This window comes from Anopheles coustani, chromosome 3 (assembly GCF_943734705.1).
Source record: "Anopheles coustani chromosome 3, idAnoCousDA_361_x.2, whole genome shotgun sequence".
In the NCBI taxonomy this organism is placed as follows: domain Eukaryota; kingdom Metazoa; phylum Arthropoda; class Insecta; order Diptera; family Culicidae; genus Anopheles; species Anopheles coustani.
In genome coordinates this window covers 93,421,552-93,441,022 of record NC_071288.1, presented here as the reverse complement: position 1 = coordinate 93,441,022, position 19,471 = coordinate 93,421,552, and the positions used below count along the sequence as shown (strand labels likewise).

The window sequence follows — 19,471 nt, the reverse complement described above, 5'->3', positions numbered from 1 at the left end:
TGGAGGGTAGTTTGTGCCGAAATTATTCCTACCCTCCTATGCGGAGGTTCTCATTGTCTTCAAGATGCCGTACACCGCCGGTACACTGCTCAGCGAAGAAAGTTTTGACCGGAAAGCGTGGGCTGGCGTGGCTTGTGGGTTCGTTTTAAGTGGCAAAGAGAGCGCACGAGAGCCCCTGGATCGGGGGCCGAAAAATGTTTCCCATAGTTTAGATTAGAAGATTTTGCCGTCCAAAAGTCGCGGTTTGCCTTTAAAAATGAATAAGTCTGTGGATTTTAGTTAGCTTTTTCTGATTCACTAAACCATCCATCCGCCGTCGAAGTTTCCAAAGCCTGGAAAAAGATAACGCCCAAGCCCGAGCCGGCACGTCGCCATGTTGTCAAATTTCAATCTCGCTAAAATACGACACCCTGCAAAAAAGACGCCAGAAAGTTTGGCCGCGTCGCTGCTGATGAGCAGCGCAAGCATAGAACGTTTTTCGTGAGACTTTTCAGGAAACAAAAAAAAAGCTTTCGCTAAAATCTTCGCTAATCCTATCCATCTTTTCTGTCCGTCTATCTTTCGCTCCGCAGATGCCGTCTTTGTTGGAAGTGTAGCGGATAAAATCCGTCAACAGGAGGACTTCAGCCAGGGAAACAAAGTGTCCTTTCGCGGTAACGGGACAAACCAACACTCTCGCAACTCGGTGTTGCAATTTTCTTCCCATTACGCCGATGCCTTCGCCAAGCCGGTGATCTTAAGCCAGGGCTAAGATCAACCGAGCGCTTCAAAAAAAAAAAGCGCACGGAGAAAAAGGAGCGAAAAACAGCGGAAGGGAAAATCACGGCGAGAAAAATGGCCTCCCATCATCTGTACGGTGCGCTGATCGCGCTGGTGTGCGTGCTGTGCTACCACAACAGTCTCAACTGTGGCTTCGTGTTCGACGACATCAGCGCCATCAAGGAAAATCGCGACCTGCGGCCACACTCGTCCATCAAGAACGTGTTTCTCAACGACTTCTGGGGAACGCCGATGCACAAGGTAAGAAGAAGGTTGCTCGATAAATCTATTTTTCACTTGTATTTGTCTGCGGGTCTCGAAGGGCTGTTGTTTGCATCTCTATTTCATTCGTCCGAGCCCGAGATTCCCACTTCCCGCACAACAATCTCGGGGATAGCCTTGGGAAAACCATCCCGAAAAGCACTGCCTCCTTCGAATGCCACTCGGTTTACATACACTCACACCTCAATTTACGGACCGATTGCGCACTAAATTATTGGGGTCATCAAATTGGAAATTCATGCCAACCTAGAAACCCCCAACCCGGCCACCCGAAAAAGGGACACCGCCCCTTTTGGAGACGGCAAAGGGAGCAAATGTGTAAATAGGATTGCGTCGACCTAGCTATCGATCGTTCGTGCGACTTTACAACCTTCCCTAGAGTAACGGGTCCGGTGTAGGTACGGTGTACTATGAAGATGGACGTGTGTGTTTTGCTGCTTTACAGCCAAAAGGGGAGCGGCCCCTTCGGTGGGTCGCTTTATGGTGTCACTTTGTAATGCACGTAAAATCGAGCCGTTTTCTTCGGCTTTATCAGCTCTCTTAAAGTAAAATTACACTAGAGATTGATCGTTGCTTGTTGAAGGGAATTGACGGAGCAGTATGTATGTTCGAGTAAAATGTGAAATAATATACATTCTATTTTATTTAAACCATGAAGATTGGTTGACAAATTGTTTCGTTAATATAAATGTTGTTCTCGCACAAATATTCGACCAACTTGACGACAGCAGATGTCGTCGAAAAAATAAAAACCTAACGTAGGAAAAATAAAATTGCACCCCAAAAACAACATAACATTTTTCCTCCCGGGACAACACCGGACGGGTGGACTATTACGGTGCCGTCCAGCCGCACGCAAACCGATCCCGAAAAACAACAGCGAGGAAGCGGGAAAAATCGAATGGAACGAGTACAATCGGTTAAATATTCTGCATCCGTTTTCCCAGTGGGCTCGCCCACAGTGGATCCCTCTTTTTTCCCCGTTGCTTTGGGGCGCGGCCGGGCATGTGTGTGTGTATGTATGTATGTACAGACGGTAGGCATAATAATAAAGCCGCCCGGTTTTTGCCCGCCAAGGGGGAACCCGAAGCCAGTCGCAAGCCAGTCCGAAATAGGTTTAACATCCATTATTCATAACGTATATTTCGAACCTCGAGGAAGGGATGAAATCGAGCCAGCAGTCCTGTGCCGAAGCGATCGCCAGCACGTCCGCGTGGGTTTTTCCCAGAACGCACAGGGCGGGCCATTTATTCCAGTGGTCGGCAATGGCAGGTCCAAGGAGTATAATTTTTCGACATTTTTTAAAATTTGATAATATTCTAGCCAGCTGAGAATGTCTGTTAAGAAAAAGACTTCCACTTTCAATTATTACATTTCACTTTTGTTCTTGGTTGATTTATATCATACAGAGTTTGCCACCCACTGTATTGAAACGCTTCGTGTTCCATGCTTATATTGAAAAAGCGTCGATTTTCAAAAGGAAGTTCGTTTTAGTTTTATAAATTCCCACTTAATCCTTCTAGTTGTTGATTATCGGCTCTGGTTCTATGTTTTCATAATAATCTTTACTTTTTTTAACATGCTCTAACGCTCTATGTATAAAGCTTCAATCATTAAAGTAACCGGTAGGAACACCAGAAATTATAAATAAAACCGAGATTCGTTTCAACTCCCTCAAAAACAGCCCCTCAAAACACGATCATTAAAAGTTTACCGGAGTAATATATCAAGCTTCATGTTTGTCTCTTTTCTGCCTCGTCGACTGGTTTTCCACTGGAGTTTTGCCGCACCACTCCCGCCCCACTATGGGCTATAAATATTTCGGAAAGATCACTTATTCATGGCTATCGATTCTACCCCAATTAATTAGAATTATGCTGAAAACTTTAGCTTATATGAGGGGCCTCCGGCTTTCCTCTCCGGCGATCCCCGGAGTGTTTGTGGAAAAGCCCGGCCTTATCTGCGAGCCAGAAGGAAAAGCGTAGGTGGCACTTTTTGTTCATTCGTCTGGAGTTTTCAACTGGTCGAATGGTCTAGGAGGTGGGTTTTCTTTCTCGTCTTCGAGTTTTTTTTTCTGTCTCAATTGTTCTGAAGAGGGTTTTTCCTATCATTTTCTATTTTCGGCGTTTCTGTTTTTTTCATGGATTGATCCACAGGCTGCTGATTGCCGTCAAATCGATTGGTTTTGATTGTCGTTGTCGTCAGTGGTGTGTATCCGGGGTTTTTATCCCAGTGGGTAATCAAAATCGGGACATTGAGGAATTTTTTCAAACGAATTTTCGATTTGATGCTTACTTCTGTTTGATTCATTATCCTGTTTTTTATGTAACATCAGAGCGCTTTTTGGAAAAACTTTAAAGAAAGGTTTGGAAATGTTATCCTTGCTAAACTTAAGGAAAGTTATTGGTATGTGTCAAACAAGGTCAAGTTTACGGTTTTAATTACTTTACTAATCATGTTAATCGATTGGTTGCTTTTAACTTCACACCATTAACACATTTCATAAAATTAATCAATCCAGCGCAGATCAGAGGTTCTTTCTACATTTAGATGAAACATTATGCTATCATCAATTATACCCTCCCCATGTATGCGTTGTGTGTATAACGAATTATTTGACAATTGTGTCAGAACAATTCATCGTAACGATGTGCGTGTGACAAATCACTCCCCATTACGCGCCAAAAACGGGCCGGGGGGAGGGGCTGTCCTTGTTTAAAGTCTTACCGCAAGGGATTATTTTTCCCTGTCTTTGCTCCTTTCCATCTCTTCAAGCGCAAAGAGATAACATCCCGAGACGGGGAATCGAACGAAACAGCGCGTTACGTAAGCTGCATGCATAAGTAAAAAAGTAAATGACGGAGAAATATTACTTCGCACGCCGCGGGAAAAAAACCCCTGCCCGAAAAAGCCGACGGGTGCTTTAATGCGTCGCGTTGCCATGCCGTTGTCTGCCCCGTGTGCTTATCACATTAAATCCCAAGCACATCGCAACATCTTTCCTTCCCTGCGCCGCCACCTTTGCTTTCCATTCCCGTGCTCTTCCCACGGCAGGTAACGATTTCCCGGAAAAGGGCCCCGGTAAGTGACACATGGTTGTGACATGTTTCCAAAGGTGTGTCCTGTGTTGCTTTATTTCTTTTCCGGGTTTTCCCGTTCCCGTTTCTCCTCCCACTGTTGGGAAAGCAGGTGGGAAATGCTTCCGCGTGATCTCTCCGTGAACATCCACGTGCCGGGCCTATCGCGGGCGTACACTTTTCCAAGGAAAAACGCCGTTCAGCAAATGGAATGGTTCGAAAGGGATCCGAACACGAAAGGAGAGCACCGAACAGCACTCCATACAGTATATTAAAAGATATGTCCTTCGCTACGTGCGCCGTTTCCGATGTGTTTGCAGACGAATGGTTTTAAAAGCCGTTTCGATTCCGCCAGACGCCTCCCGGTTGCCGTGAAAGCTTTTCCCCTCAAACGGTCTGTGACCATTTTTCTCCCGAACTGTACTTTATTTTCTTACTTCTAACTTCCATTTATTGGTACCTCATCTCAGTCAACCGAAAAACGTAATCATTCCGCGGTAGAGATGTTTTTCCCTATTTTCCCGCACGCAGTACACATCATATCGCGTCCTGGCGGGGGTCATAGGTCGTGCGCGAGAGAACATTTTAACGAAATATAATCTTTTCGTCAAAACTCTCTCTCCCTGTATCTGTTTTTCTATGCCTAAACATTTTCGTTTAGTTACTCGTGGGTTGGATTTTCGTTTCAGAGCAGCTTCTCCCATCTTTTCCCTTCATTTGTACGCTGTTTGGTTGTGTTTGTTGTCGTTTGCGTTTATGCTACTGCACGAGCGTGGTTTGTCGTTCCCGAAGTACGCCGTAAGTTTTCCTGTTAAACAGAAAATTGATGGAAATGGAAGGCGACGCACAACGCCACGCTAGCGCGATATTTTCACCGGTACAAAGTTTTGTACACGTGTACGTGTACTCCTATTTTCCGACGCCACCACGGGTCCCGGGCGCGGATGTCAAGGTGTTTTTCCAACGTTCCATCATGTTTCGTTATGTTGGAGAGATGTGTTTTTCTTTTTCGTCTCTTCTTCCAAAGCGCCTAGATTGATGGTGCCACCGTTGAGTGAATGAAATACATTTCCTTTTCTGGAAACCGAGGGCTTCGAGGCCGAAAGCATGTGTGTCGTGAATGTCGCTTGCGGCACAAAATGAGATTGATAAAAATTCGATTTCGTTCGCTACTGTGTCAAGTTACGTGGGAAATGATATCATAGGGGTTTTTTTTATTCTTCCAAACGATGACAACTTCACTTAGTTTGAAATATTGTATCGGTATAGAAATATTTAAGGAATATTGAATTGCGAGGATTCTGCAAGTCAAATAGTTAGAGGTTGTCCACATTTTTTTTTTTTTTTGTGAGAAAAGGCCGACGCCATCCATCGTGTTGCCGCTTGCAACAAAGTGATGAATTTGCAAAACATGAAAGCAAATTGAAATCATGTACGTCCTTCCACATCAACGTATCGTGACAGGTTCACTCTCATTTTGTTCGGAAAAGAAAAGCGTCGGTGAAAAAAACGTGTTCCATCAGCACATACACTCTTGTCCGCGCAAGGCCTCCATCGCGTGAAGACGCATATTTGTTTTCGCTCCGCAAATTTCTGCCGAGTACGGTGCTTCGGCTCGTGGAAAAATCGCAAGACTCACAGCGATTTCCACACGCCTGTCGGAAGCGTTTCTTACCCGGGCCCGGGTTGTGTTGTGTTGACAGCCGAAAAACTCATCCCCTTGGGCGACTGACAGGGTGGCAAGGTTTCAACCTGGCCCGAAGGCAGAAGGAAGCCACCTTGGCTTGGCGATGGATTGTGAAAATTGACGGAATCAATTTCGTCATCGATGAAAAATGTGCAGCGCGCGCGCGGCTGATGAAGATTTAATCAGGTGGTGCTTCCGCACGCACGCATTTTGCGTGATGGATCGCAACCGAAGCCGAAGGGAGGACCGGTGGTGGAAGGGATTTGTTGTTGGTGCTGTAGGCGTTGGTTGATGTGTTTATGCCATCTCCTCTCGCCCGCGGATGCCCGCGATTCGATTAAGGATATTCGATATGGTACGATGATTACTGGAAAATGTCTTTCAATTTAGCATTACCGGTGAAGTGAGGCGTAAAATCCACGGCGCATTTGCCCCCGGGGGGGAAGCGGGGGACTGCGTGCCAAGATGATATTAGATGAATGATTTTTCCGAAGATGAGGTTTTCTTTGCCGCAGCTGATTGCGGGCATGTTGTTCTTTTCGTTTGGCATCCTCCCGTCCGGATATTATACCAATCGTTTCGTTTTCCTGATGAAATCTTCTACATCCTTTCTTTGAAGATGTTCAATTATTTATACGTTGGTTTACCAAAAGTGGCGTTTGTTATGTTTTGGAACCCTGGACTATTGAATTTACATCTTATGGTTTAGGAATTATCTTGTAAATAACTTTTTTTTTTCTACTTTGAAACCAGCATTTTTCTCTCTCATGAAAACACATTTCGTAATTTATTTTTTTATTATTTTTTACTTATTTATTTATAATTTATTATGGTCAGCAATTATCCTGGAAATAAATTATGTTTTTCTACTTTGAAACCTGTATTTTTCTCTCTCATCAAAACACATTTCATAATGCTTGCTAAACCTAAGAACTCGTTGACTCTTTTCGTTGTTTCCGTTCGTTCGATTTCTTGTTTTCCTTTTGCATCGCCCTAATGAGGATAATACTGCGATACATTGATTTTTATGCTCCCGTCTCATCATCGGCATGCTCAATTTGTGAGCATCGGGGAAAGTGGGCAAAAGTTTGCGCATGAAACCGGGAAAGCATGATGTGGGAAGGAGCGTGAATATTTCCGCTCATTCTCGACCCTTGGAAGAAATCTGAAGGTTTTCCGCGTTGGGGCATTTTTTGCCGTGTCAGCTTGAGCTGGCCTTGGTGGAAAACTGGTTCAGATTCATTAGCGAGAAGCCGAAGCGTCGGTGCGTTGCTGGCTACTTTGCGCTCTCCAGTCCGGTCCGGGATGGTGCTCGGAGGGTGGAAAGTATTAACCATTCATGGGATCAGTTTAGTACCAAGCAAAGGTAGGGGGGGGGGGAAGCCCACGCCGATGGAAACGCGATGGTTTACGCGAAGCGTCGATTCTTGTGGTTCTTTTCCGCCCAAGTAAGATTCCCCCACGATGAGGGTGGGCATTTCCGTGGAAGAAACTATAAAAATAAATTGGTTTATAGGTTCACCGGATCGCCCTGCTATTGGGAAAAATGGTGCTGCGCGTTTTAATGCCTTTAAGAAAAGGAGAAGAGTCTTAAAACGGGGCGTGCTTTAAAATTAAATGCGAATAAGAACCAACCGAACCAACCAGTCGTACACCAGCCGCAACTCATCGGTAAGCCACATTTTTTGGTGCAGGGGGGGGGGAATTTTATTACCGCAAAGTTTTTACCTCCCCCAACTTTCCCTCCCGCCGATGGAAATATTTCAAACCTTATCTGCCGGAAAGTTGATAGGCACACCTAGGGTGTTGGAAAACCCCAAGATAAGCGCTCCACCTCCCCCCGAGAGCTGGTCAGAGCAGGAAAATTGCCAGCAATTACCGCTGAGCCGAGTAGAAACACGCTTGACCCGATATCGGAGGTCAAGAAAAACGTTTCCTTAGGCGCGTAAACAAAAACAAAACTCGGCATGCAACGAATCCACTTAGGCACGACACTTTGAAGTCCATGCCGGGGGGGATGGGGATTACTTAAAGGCGTGAGGGGTTCCGTGCGGTACTTAATCCCCGTGGCCTCGGGCGCTCGGCATGAGTATGGGTTCCCTCGTAAGTGGGAGGGTAAATATCGGCGTGTGTCAAGCGTGGGTCACGCGAAAAACTTGAAAAGCCTGACCATTACCGGGCGACGATACGGATCGCACCTCAGTAAGTACATTGTAATGCGAAGCCATTTCAGGGTGGAGGAAAAAGTTTGAACACCCACCTGAGGGGTTGAAAATCACGTCCAGTTATTTTAGAAATACCCTCCGGATATGCGAGTGGAAGAAAACCCTGTGACTGATGTTTGACGGCAAACATTTCATATTAGTTACGTTGTTTTACTTTCTGGCCAATTATTTCATTTAAAGATGAATGTTTATGCTTTTAAATCGAGCTTGGAAAACCTTTAAATCAGGGATGTCAAACATGCGGCCCGCGGGCCACATGCGGCCCGCAAGACCATTGGGTGCGGCCCGCGACCCCTTTGAAACATTACATCGAAAGTTTGGATCCTTGAGTATTGGCTTATAGCAATTACCAAAATATTTAATGTAATTTTTTTCACGAACTGCGAATTGCAAGAGAACTGAACGAATGTCAATTTAAACTATTTCAATAAGAAAGTGATATGCAACTTTGCAGCAAAGGTTTTACACAGATTTTTCTAGACAAGTGGATAAATAGTGTTTATAGAAAACAAACGTTTCTATACTACAAGACCATTCCAAACAAAATAACAAATGCGGAGCAATAAGTTAGCTATTGTAATAACAATACCTTTACTTTTCTAAAATCATTAACAAAATACACAATAGTGTTGAACTGCAACATATATTTCAATAAACTTGATTTGAATTCGTTAAAATTTGGAAAATTATTGAGCAACAAACCCTCTCTTTTACTCAAAATTTATAAATTTTATAAGAAGTAATATAATATGAAAAAATGTGAAAATGTAAAACATGATTGACTGTTAAGATAAAACCACATTGATAAGAACATATTTTCATCACTCCAATCAATTATATGGTTTGGCCCGCGAGCCTATTTTGGGAGAAAATGCGGCCCGCGAACCTATTTTGGGAGGAAATGCGGCCCGCAAGGTGAAACGAGTTTGACATCACTGCTTTAAATGCAATGTTCAGGACCTGTATTGCATATTGTGCAGCAGTATTAATATTTTCTAAGTGTAATACGTTGTGAAATGGGTATTTTTATTTCACTTTTGCAAGATTGACATGTTTAATATGTTTTACTAATCGTGTAATGTAATTGCATCTACACTCCTTTTGCGTAGTATAGACTACTTTAGAAGATTCTTTACTTCATTTCGCCAATACTGACCTACAATTTATTATTACATTACGTAGCAAAAATGTTCAAATCAGACCTCCAACTCTTTTGCATGCATCAATTTCGGTGAAGCGTACGAGATATGGAGCTTTGAACTATGTCATACTCTCGCCAACCGTTAACTCTAATTGCAACAGGCACTGTGGAGGGCATCCTCGGGAAAAACCGGGCTCATTATGCCTAATGAGACATGTGATAATCAAAAACCCATCATTTGCGAACGCAACGAGAGTGCCTGACCCGGCAAAATCAGCGAGAGAGAGAGAAGGATAGAAAGAGAAAGGTCCTTACTCGACCTCGTTCCATGCCCACGAATAGTTTGTGTTCGTAATGTGACGATTACTGCGCCCAGCCTCATCTCGCGCCATCGAAACGAGTCGAGAAAACCGGGACCAAAAATGGTGAAAGCCGTTGCTTTAAGTAGGGAGAAGAAAACAAAACGAAAACAAATCAACGCGAATGCGTTCTCTCTCCGGGGGGGAAAAATGTTGTGGAAACCCGTTGCTAAAGGTTCATCAAAATAGCACAACTCATTGCCAAGCCGTGCCTAATTGGAGGATTTCTTTGCCAAGGCCTTTTGTGCCACGGAGACACAAAGGGATCGGCACCGGTGGACGGGGAATGGCGGGGACCAGGATGTCCCGAGTGTCGCTTGCTCCAATAGATCGCCTGCTGAAACCTGGACCCTGCGCCCCGTGTTAGTCGGTTTTCATTTTCCGCATTTATACATTCGTCTAATGAGTTCTTTCATCTCGCGAGCGAACGAAAGCGCTCCTGGAAAAGCTTACGTATTTCACGTTTCTTTTTTCACTTTTCCCTACGTCCTATTATTTCATCACACGTTGAGTAGTATAGCTGCGCACATGGGGCTTATCTTCGTGCGTTATAAAGACTACGCCGACGAATACGAATGCGGATCCGTAACAGTTTCTCCTATTGCGAAAGCTTTTCCGCCTTTCATCGTGAACCGTAATCACCATCAGGTTTAGTTGAAATCATTTTCTTAATTAAGTTATCACCATCCACTGGATCGTCATGTGGCAGCTTTAGTTTTCTCTTTTGCAAAGCTTTAGTTTTCTCCTTTGATTGAAATGTTCTACATGAAATTCTCAATGCTTAACAATAACATTATTCTTTACCACAATTTTCCAACAATATTTAGACACTTTGATGCGTACTCTTTTCCTTTATCATACAATTTAACGAATAATAATAGTAACTCACCTCTCCGAAATAATATACAGCTCGTTCGTTAAACACCACAAAGAACTTTCCCCGCGTGTAACGTAATGGTTGTTTGATCTGAAGTAAATTAACTCACACCGAAGTGATAAATTTATAATGTCAACATAAACACATTACACGTTGCTAGAATAAATTTGCATTATCATAAAGACTCCCGGGCGCAAAAGCAGCGACTATGTCGGGCCTAATTCTTGGAAAAAAGGTAAACAAACCAACCTCAAGGCCATATTGTACGTTGGGTGTGTATGTTTAATGGCAAAGCGTTTCCCAGAAGGAATGTTTGAACACAGCCGATAGCTCCAATCGGCGTGTTCCCGGGAAAGCGGGAGGTTGGCCATATTTTGTTTGATTTATTCATTTGATTTTTATTTCCAATATTTATTCCCGCAAGCACTTATTTCATTAGAGCTTTTCCACACGGACGGTTACAATGTTCGATGTAGCGTTCGGTGTGGGTGAAAATATTGATTTTCCAGCACCTGTTACATTCAATCACTCAGTGATTGGGGATGAAATAAAACATGGCAATTTCAATCGAACGTTCAGCACATGTAGAAATATGATACATATGAAATAATTAAAATTCTGTTTAAATCAACAAAATGCATCCGTAAAATATTTGTTGGCGTAAGGGTACGGCCAGAATTTACACATTTAAGTTGTAAATGTATTTAATATAAGGCTTCATTTTCAAATTCTTTAAACTACTGGGTGAGCTAAGAAAAATATTGAACAAAATTACATCTGATTCCTATTTACAGATAATGATAATTGAACATGGCAAAACAAATCACCACGCCAACGCCCGATTATTCCCTCGGTCAACGAAGACGCGGGACGACTAGCCCATGGTTGATTGCTTCGTACAAAACCGCACGAACTCTCGAACCGTGATTTTCCACGAAGGGAAGATTAAGTTAATTTTCCTCAGCCCAAAACCGCTTGCCGCCACGATTAGGAAAGCTGTTTGTATGGTAATGCGCCCCCCGATTCCAGCCGCGCGGCCTCATCTAGCCGGTGTTGGTGCGGAAGCAGGGGACAAGCGCAACCTCTAACTCGTTGCAAAATATGCCTCGGAACCGCACTGTCGCTTCCGACTTTTGCTGTCTCCCGGGTGGACTTTCTTTGTTTTCCACTCGCTCGAGTGGAGTTGATTATCTTCCCTCGGTGGTGGGAGTGGTTCGATGAAGGGGGAGAGAGAGAGGGGGTGAAAATTACTATGTACAACGACTTGGCACTCGTTAAAACAACGCGATTTTCCAAGCATAATTATGTTACTGACAGCTGGGATTTCAGCTTTGTGATAACTGACGGAACTCCACGATGGTTTCGTTTGTTTGACTCTTTTTCTTCTCTCTCTCTCTCTCTCTCTTGTTTCGATTCCAACAGTGGAGAAACCAAACATTTTCCTTTGTTGAAAACTTTTGTCCATTTTCGAAAAGCAATGGCGTACCTATCTGTAATTATCACCCATTTGGAAAAAGAACTACGACTTCTGACTTCACAAGAAGTTCTTGAAATGTTGGAGAGTTATTAACGAAGGAAAGTTAGACAGGAAACAATATTTAAAGGCATAGAGTCCATTAAAAGAAGCGTTGGGGCTCTTATAGGACTCTTGAAATTGGTTCTCAACCATTTTTCCTAATTATACATGCTGGAGCTTTATGTTTGTGTCTAAATTATATGCTCATGCCATCCTCGTACGTCTCATTTCACCCGTTTGTGGTAAAGAGAGAATCAAAAGAGAACCATTTCGCCATTTGGCATGGATTGCATCTCATTCATATTTTAAAATAAATTAAAAATAATCCAGTGACGTGTTGTATTGCTCTCGAGTCGAGAGGACACCAGATACGAAGACAAAGCACACTTGAAAGCTCCAAAACCACATTAAAAACGTCAAACATCCTCGTGTATCCTTTTTCGAGTTTGCAAAAGACAAAATCCTCTTGCGTCCAAAATGAATTATTCCCGCGCACCGTCTCGCCCTTCCCCTGCTGGGGCGTGCAGATTGTTTTTCCCTCGGCTCTCCATCTTCTTGGTCCATTTTCTCCCCATTTTTATTTCACTCCTTCTCCTCACGTCAGTCACGTTCGTTTTGAGCACTTCCGGTGTGAAAGCTTTCCCGGCCACACCCGGCACTCGAATGTGTCGTTCAATTTCGTGATATCCGGAGTTCCATTTCCAGACACCCATTTTCCTTGGTGTCCACCACCTCCTTTCCGCACACTAGACACCGGAAATCCTTTCCAATCTTCCTACAATCATAAGTGATGTGGCGTATCTGATGCATTTTCCAAAAACTCGTAAGATGAATAATTCATACCGCCCGGCATTTGTGTGTGTATGTGATGCTTGCTGCCGGGGGATGCCCTCGTGGCGTGGTACCGAGCACTGGCAGCTATCCTTGATCCTTGCACTGTTTGCCGAAGGATATCGTATCAGGAGATTTCGCGCCGACGTCGAGAGTGTCGAGCCGACCGACTCTCGTACACTGATCGGATTAAAGTTGGTCGGTGCGGTTCTTTTTTTTGCTCTCCCGAGGACAATGTTATCCTCTTGCCTCTGGGAAAGGGCTTTCGGAATGGAGAAAGGAAGATGCAACCTCACACGCGGTGCACCTTTTATTCGGAAGAAATCGACAGCCGGAGGTGGCTGCACTTCTCGCCCAAATCTCGGCTCGTCGGCACGTCAATGTTTGCGCTCATTTTCCCGCGACACAAAAACCAGTGCCAAAGGATAACATTGCACTCCGAATGGTGGGTGTGCGGGAAAGACCCGTGTGTGTGTGTCAAGGATGTGTTTTCTTTGCACCGAACCCCAAGCGAACGCTTCCGGATGTGATTGGTTTGTATTTCAGTGTTCTTTTCGTCCGAGAATCCGTTCGACGCATCCTTGCAGTGGAATTCTGCAAGCGCCGAAGGTTTGAAGTTTTCCGGCACGAAGAGTAGAAAAAAAACAGAGACGAAAACATAGAGCCCTCAAATCCGGCCCCGGAATGATTCCGTTCTTCTAATGGGAACGAAATTTCAGGATATTCATGACTGGTGTCGGAAATTCCTCGCCATCCTGTTCTCCTACGAGCATGTCGCTTCGGAAAAGGGCTTCTGGTCGAAAGTTGCACGTGTCCGGGCTGATCCATACGTGGTGGTAAGGCGGTATTAGAATTTAGTAAATGGCCAGCAACGCGGACCCCGGGTTGCGGACACAAAGCACGCCGTGTGCCGTTGCACTTAATGCAACAGTCTGTATCACTCTCTTGGTCATTTAATACGCTGCTTTCCTGTTTGTTTTGTGTGCGCAACATGGTTCCGCGGTTCCGGAATGCACGAGCGGGCTGGTATTTCGTTTTTATGTATGTGCCCGCGCCCAGTTTTCCACGTTAACACCGAACAGGAACAAACGACTGGAAAGCCCTCGAAAAATGACCACTTCACCGGTGTGAAGAGGTTGCTTGCGCGAGTGGCCAGCTGGCTTTTGTGTGTGTGTGTGCTTTGTTCCGGACTGTTTGGTAAATAGCTGGAAAAGCCTGGACAGCCGTATTATTGTCTCAGTTTTTACCTGTATCATGTGCGGAAGCATAACTGCGGTAGAAATGTGATTGGAATATTTCAATTCTAGCACATATTTTCCAATTCACTTCCTTACCTTCTACACTTACCTTATTAAACAATTCCAAATATCCTTTTCTCAAGTTGGAAGTAAAAAGTGTATAGATGTAAGTTAAATATTAAAATAGTGAAAGGTAAAGCAAAACAAAACTATGTTCTTGATATAGAAAATTGGCTCTGTGGATGATTTTCCATCCGTCTGTGGAAATTTTTCACGTCCGCCATTTTTTTTTTGCAATACAAGTGTCGCTTGAGCATTGTCATAAACCGGTTTCGGAAATTTGGCAACGTACGTTTCCGGTCCTCTCCTCTCGCCCTCCTACACATGCCAACGCACAATACATGAAAATCCCGGAAAACGGGCTTCACCAACGATCGGTGGGACCAACAAAGGGAAATCGGGGTGTGAACAAAACAACTAAAAAAAAAACTGAAGCAAAACACAACACAAAAAAGAAGGAAAATAGGAACGCTCGTTGTGTGGAGGCGGAAACACCCGGTTCACACTTTTCGCACCTCTTCAATGGGCACGTAAGCATTCACATTCCGAGTGAAAACAGCCCAGTCACACACATACACCCTCGTGCAAACACCCACATACACACCGAGGAGGACGGAGATGAGGCTGCGATGTTGATTCAGTCAGGCAAACCTAAAACGCCAGCTCCGGTCGGTAGCCGGAAATGATAGAAGAGGAGATGTGTTTATTCTAGTATTTGATTATTTTCGTCCAGCGGAGCGGGAGATGCGGTGCGGGCGCAAAGGCTTTCCCGGCGCCTCCCGGCGGTTTGTTTTTTCCGCACGGGTGGTCACTTATAAGCGGCCTAGCGCGAATATTTCCACCACGTTTCAGCACCACGAGCGCAAGGCCGTATTTTCCGCTTCCAGCTTTTCACCGCACACTGTTTTCGTTTCATTTCCTCCCGCGGGGGACCGGCTCGGTTGGCAAATATGAGTGAATATTGGGAAATCGCTCGTTACGGGGGCCGATTCTTCCGGACCGATAAGTACGTGGTGTGCTCTCCACGAGAATGCGACTCGTCGAAACAATCGACGCAGCAAATCGGACACTCCAGCGTTCGCCGATTGTCCATGTGTAGCTTGTTCTTTTCTTTTTTTGGAGGAAAACCCGTGATACAGATTATGTGGGTGGACGAAATTATCACGATCGAAAGCGCTAATGATGCTTGAATAAAATTTTTTAGAAATCATTTCTCAGTTTTGAAACCCAAATTTGGGCAATAACATGTTATGTTTTGAATTTGGATTTGAGAAAGAAATTTACAATATTATTGTCGTGATCTTCACGAAACATTTCTCTATATTCATATTTAAAATTACAAATTCGAATATTTTTCCTCTTTAAGATTCTTTTCATTATCCAATCTCTATCCATTCGCGTCAAAATCAATCACAAGACTAATGGGTAAATTCCAAAGACAATTAACAGACAGGTCGAGTCAAAGCTGTTTTTTGCTCCGCCATTGTTCGTTTCATTTCCTCCCGCGTTGGTTGAAAAAGTGTTTACAAAAATTTCTAGCATACTTGTGGGAGATCTCCGCCAAAATCTTCTCGAAATAGGTAATTGGTAATTCTAGATCATAGTATCCATGGCCTTGCGGATGGAAACTGCTCTTCTGTGTGAAATCATGGGATATTGATCCTTTTGCTCGCTATGATTGCCGAATTTAAGTGTGTTTGTTTGCCTTATACCCAGTCTTCTTCCAGAACATATTTCGAACGCCTCAACTCTTTGTTCTGTTGATGAAACATACCGAATTTGCAACCAACCAACTTTCAACCAACTGTCAACAAATTTTCCACAGTTTTTGTCTCATCGTATGATATGCTGCGACCTGTCTGTTGATTGACTTTGGTAAATCCTTTTCGTTTTTCAATGTCTACTTTGTTCCATCTTTTTTAATATGCAGATCCATCTCGGTTCAGTAGCAGGCCATCGCTCTTCCAATTTTCGTTGCTAACTATCTAGTTAATTATTTCATTTTGCACATTGCATCGCATTCAAAATTCATTCGTTTATAATTTCGATCAATTCGTTCATTATTACTATTTTTCTAAATATTCTTCTAGCTCGGCTCAATCCCTACAATTATGTTGGACTATTTCTAAATTATACTCATTCTAACATTTAGTAGGTTTGCTCTTCCAGTCAATAGCCCTTAACACACTCCTGAGTTAAGTCGGTCGATGTTTAATATCCCTAGAAGCCTTATAAGACGTAGCTTAAATGATAAGGTTTCCGCCGATTACCTCCAAACCTGCCTACTATTTCACCATTCATCGTGAAGCATGCGAGGCTGACCATTGAAAGACCTTTCCAGTATCCTCCGACACCGTGCGCACTTGTCCTTGAACTTCATCCAATTGTATACGCCTTCCCTCCCGAGTGTCGATGTCGTGTTTCTCATTGATTGCGTTCCGAATGGATTCCACCCATTTCGGATCCAATTAGCATTCGTTCGTGTTCCATTTCCCGGAATTCACATTCGTTAGCATGAATTCGGTCTTCTTTCGGCCCCCTTTTCTCCATCGTCTTCGACGTGTAGAACATCTAAAGCACGCCGTAGGCCATGTATCCTTTTCTGTAGCTGGAGCTTTACCAGCGCTTGGAGTTTTATTCTTAGCCTTCTACGTACCTTGGCAACCGTTTCCAGGAGTTTCTCGTTTTCCCACTCCCCTTCCTTGCTTTAAAGCGGAGAGGAAAATACGGATAAGAAACTTTCGCTCCCTTGTCAATTATGGGAGTTTACTTCTCCCTTTCCTAACAACTGGCCCCGGTGCGAAAAGGGCAAAACCCTGTTCTAACAACTGGCCGAAATGGGTAGTTTCTACCCTTTAAGCACGAGAGTGGAACGAAAACTAAAGTAGGCCATCCGGCGCAAGTGACGCAGGCGCATACAAAATACCTGGCGTGCAAAAGGGAAAACTTTTCTTCTCGGAAAAATCGGCAGAACATCACATCACCAAAGTGGGTAAAATGGGTCATTGAAGGGAAATAGAGCAGTAAGGGTAAGGTATTGTCCTTCCCGGGCATCAATCCCACCTTTCAGCAAAGCACGCTTCGTTTGCTCGATCTACTTTAACACTTTTTTCTTCTTCTCCTCCGCCGCCATGTGAAATAATGTCCGCGCCAGACGGCGTTAATTATCGTTCTCATCATCAAAGCACATTGGCACGGTGGTGTGCGGTGGTTGCAGGAAAAACAACGTTCGTTGTCGTTTCTTATCTTAAAATTAAACTCCTTTCACCGAGCGCGCCCAGGGACACACTTTTTCTTTTTCCTTTCGCCAGCAACTTGGGGACGTCCTTTGCTGTCGTCACGTCACGCACCATCCGTGGGCAGGTCGGAAACCAGCACTCTCGCCTACCCAAACGGCTAATGATCAATTTAGTATTCAAATCAGCCAATTTATAAGCCAATTCCGAGTGCTTGTCGTCATTTTTGTCGTCGGTTGTCGGTTGGCCATCGTGGCGTTTTCCCCTCGGCTTGACTCGCTGGATGGGATGTAATGGTTGTTTCGTCATGCATAGCTTAACATACGACGCTAGCGCAATCCCTTGCCTGGCGGGGGTAAGTAGCTGCTTGGAATGCTTTAGTTCCGTTGTGTGTTTAGTTGCAAAATTTACTAACAGCACTCTGCGAAAACACGTAGAAAAATGGACGCAAACATTATTTCGGGCCGCACAAACTTCTCTGCAGCAAGGAAGAGGAATAAAGTGTCAAGATAAGAGTGAAGATAAATCCGGGACCCGGAGTAAACCTGAGAAGAGGGAAAAAAACTGATGGAAGGCCAAAGGGTTTCGAAAACGAGAGCCTTCCGGAAATGGGAAGAAGAAAGAAGAAAGATACTCCCTAAAATTAAACCGAACGACATAACTCTCATCGCTTTATCACGATCGCCTAAGAGAAAAACCAAAACAGGGTGAAACTCTTCCCCGCGGAGGGTACAACTAATTTCCCGTTCGTTAGCACCCCCCCCCCCCTCCCCCTACCGTATGTCCGGTCCTTCCTAGAGGATCCTTTGGTTTTTGCGTTTACGAATGGAACTGGCGTTTGGGATACTTCGGTTTTTTTCCCGTTCCATCCCAGCGGTTCGCCCGGAATGGAGACACGGTCCAAGTTTTGCCATAAATCTGTAGCTTCCACCCATAAAGCAAAGCCCCGTGCGCAAAGTCCCACCGGTGGCCGCCGGTGCCGGTAGCAGAATTTCGTCGTTTCCGGTTCCGGCACTCGGGAAAAACGCAGTCCCGCGCGCCGGTTCGCAAGCGAAACGGGAAAGAATAAGGGCAAGCCGGCTCGAGTGCGATTTGCGCCACGGAAAGCGACGGAAAACAGCACAACTGGCAAAAAAAATCCACCCAACGGAAGGAAAACCTTGGGAATATCATCGGAATGGAAGTGAGGGATATGGAACACAACGCAACGAAACAACACTCCGGCGATCCTGAGCCACAGTGGCGAGTAGTGAAGTCCCGTGGCCCGAGAAGAAGACCCAAGACACACGGAATCGTACACAAACACACACACACACACACTCAGCCACAACAAAACACCAAACTTCCATTCCATGGAATCCCCAGAAGGAGTGTAAATTTTGCGATTAATCTCTCGTTCCAGGTTGCCTTGCGTTCACCCAGAGAATCAGATAACATCTGGTTTTTTTCCACCCTTCGAGGCCTCCACTTTTTTTAGCCTTGGTGTGTTTTCCGGTTTTTTCCCGTAGAGCTCCGCTTTTTTTTCCTGTATTGCTCACTTTTTGGAGCTTCCGGGGTGGAGTTTTCCCTGTTTTTTTAAAGCACAATGGTTTTGCTTCCGGCGACTTCTCCAACACACTTCGTTCTCGTTCCGACCGAAGGCCCATCCATGCGCACCGTTTCACCAATACCACCAGGCAATCGGGCTAATGTACGGCCGGTCGAAACCTCCAGAAATGACTTCTGACCGACCGGGCGGTCAGAGTTGAGCCCGTGATACGGGAAGGTTTACACGCCAGATCTTGTAAAGGAGGCTGCCGGAACGGTTCGCTTTTCCACTTTGTCCTGTAAACCTGTGTGTGGGTGGATGGAAGAAAATCGGCCTCCACCCGAGTCAGTAGCAGACGGTTGACATTTCCGGTTCGCCGTCACGGTTGGAAGGGTATTTCAGTAAGATTTGGTCTGGTTGATACGACCGAAACTAAGAGCATGTCAGAACCATTCCGACTTTTCGCAAATGAAGAACAAATACGAGCATTTTCGAAGGTTTGTGTTTTGATTGATCTTTTGTGCTGAAAATTTTAATTAAACCCTAACTGAAGTTGTTTGGTTATTGGTGAGACATTTAGTTGACAAGTATTAAGGAATTGAGAAATCATTAGTTCTGAGAAAGATTCATTTAAACAAATCTTGCACACTTTTAA

The 19,471-nt window shown here is 44.5% G+C and overlaps 1 protein-coding gene across 1 annotated transcript in view; it reads left to right on the top strand.

The window, feature by feature from the left end:
- Nucleotides 1–806: 806 nt before the first annotated feature.
- The window catches only part of LOC131271908 (protein O-mannosyl-transferase Tmtc3-like), a 100,716-nt gene continuing 82,051 nt past the window's right edge, over nucleotides 807–19,471 (top strand). Inside the window, 1 exon segment of the mRNA XM_058273480.1 lies at nucleotides 807–1,020. Coding sequence (XP_058129463.1) covers nucleotides 835–1,020 — 186 coding nt within the window. The 5' untranslated portion in view covers nucleotides 807–834.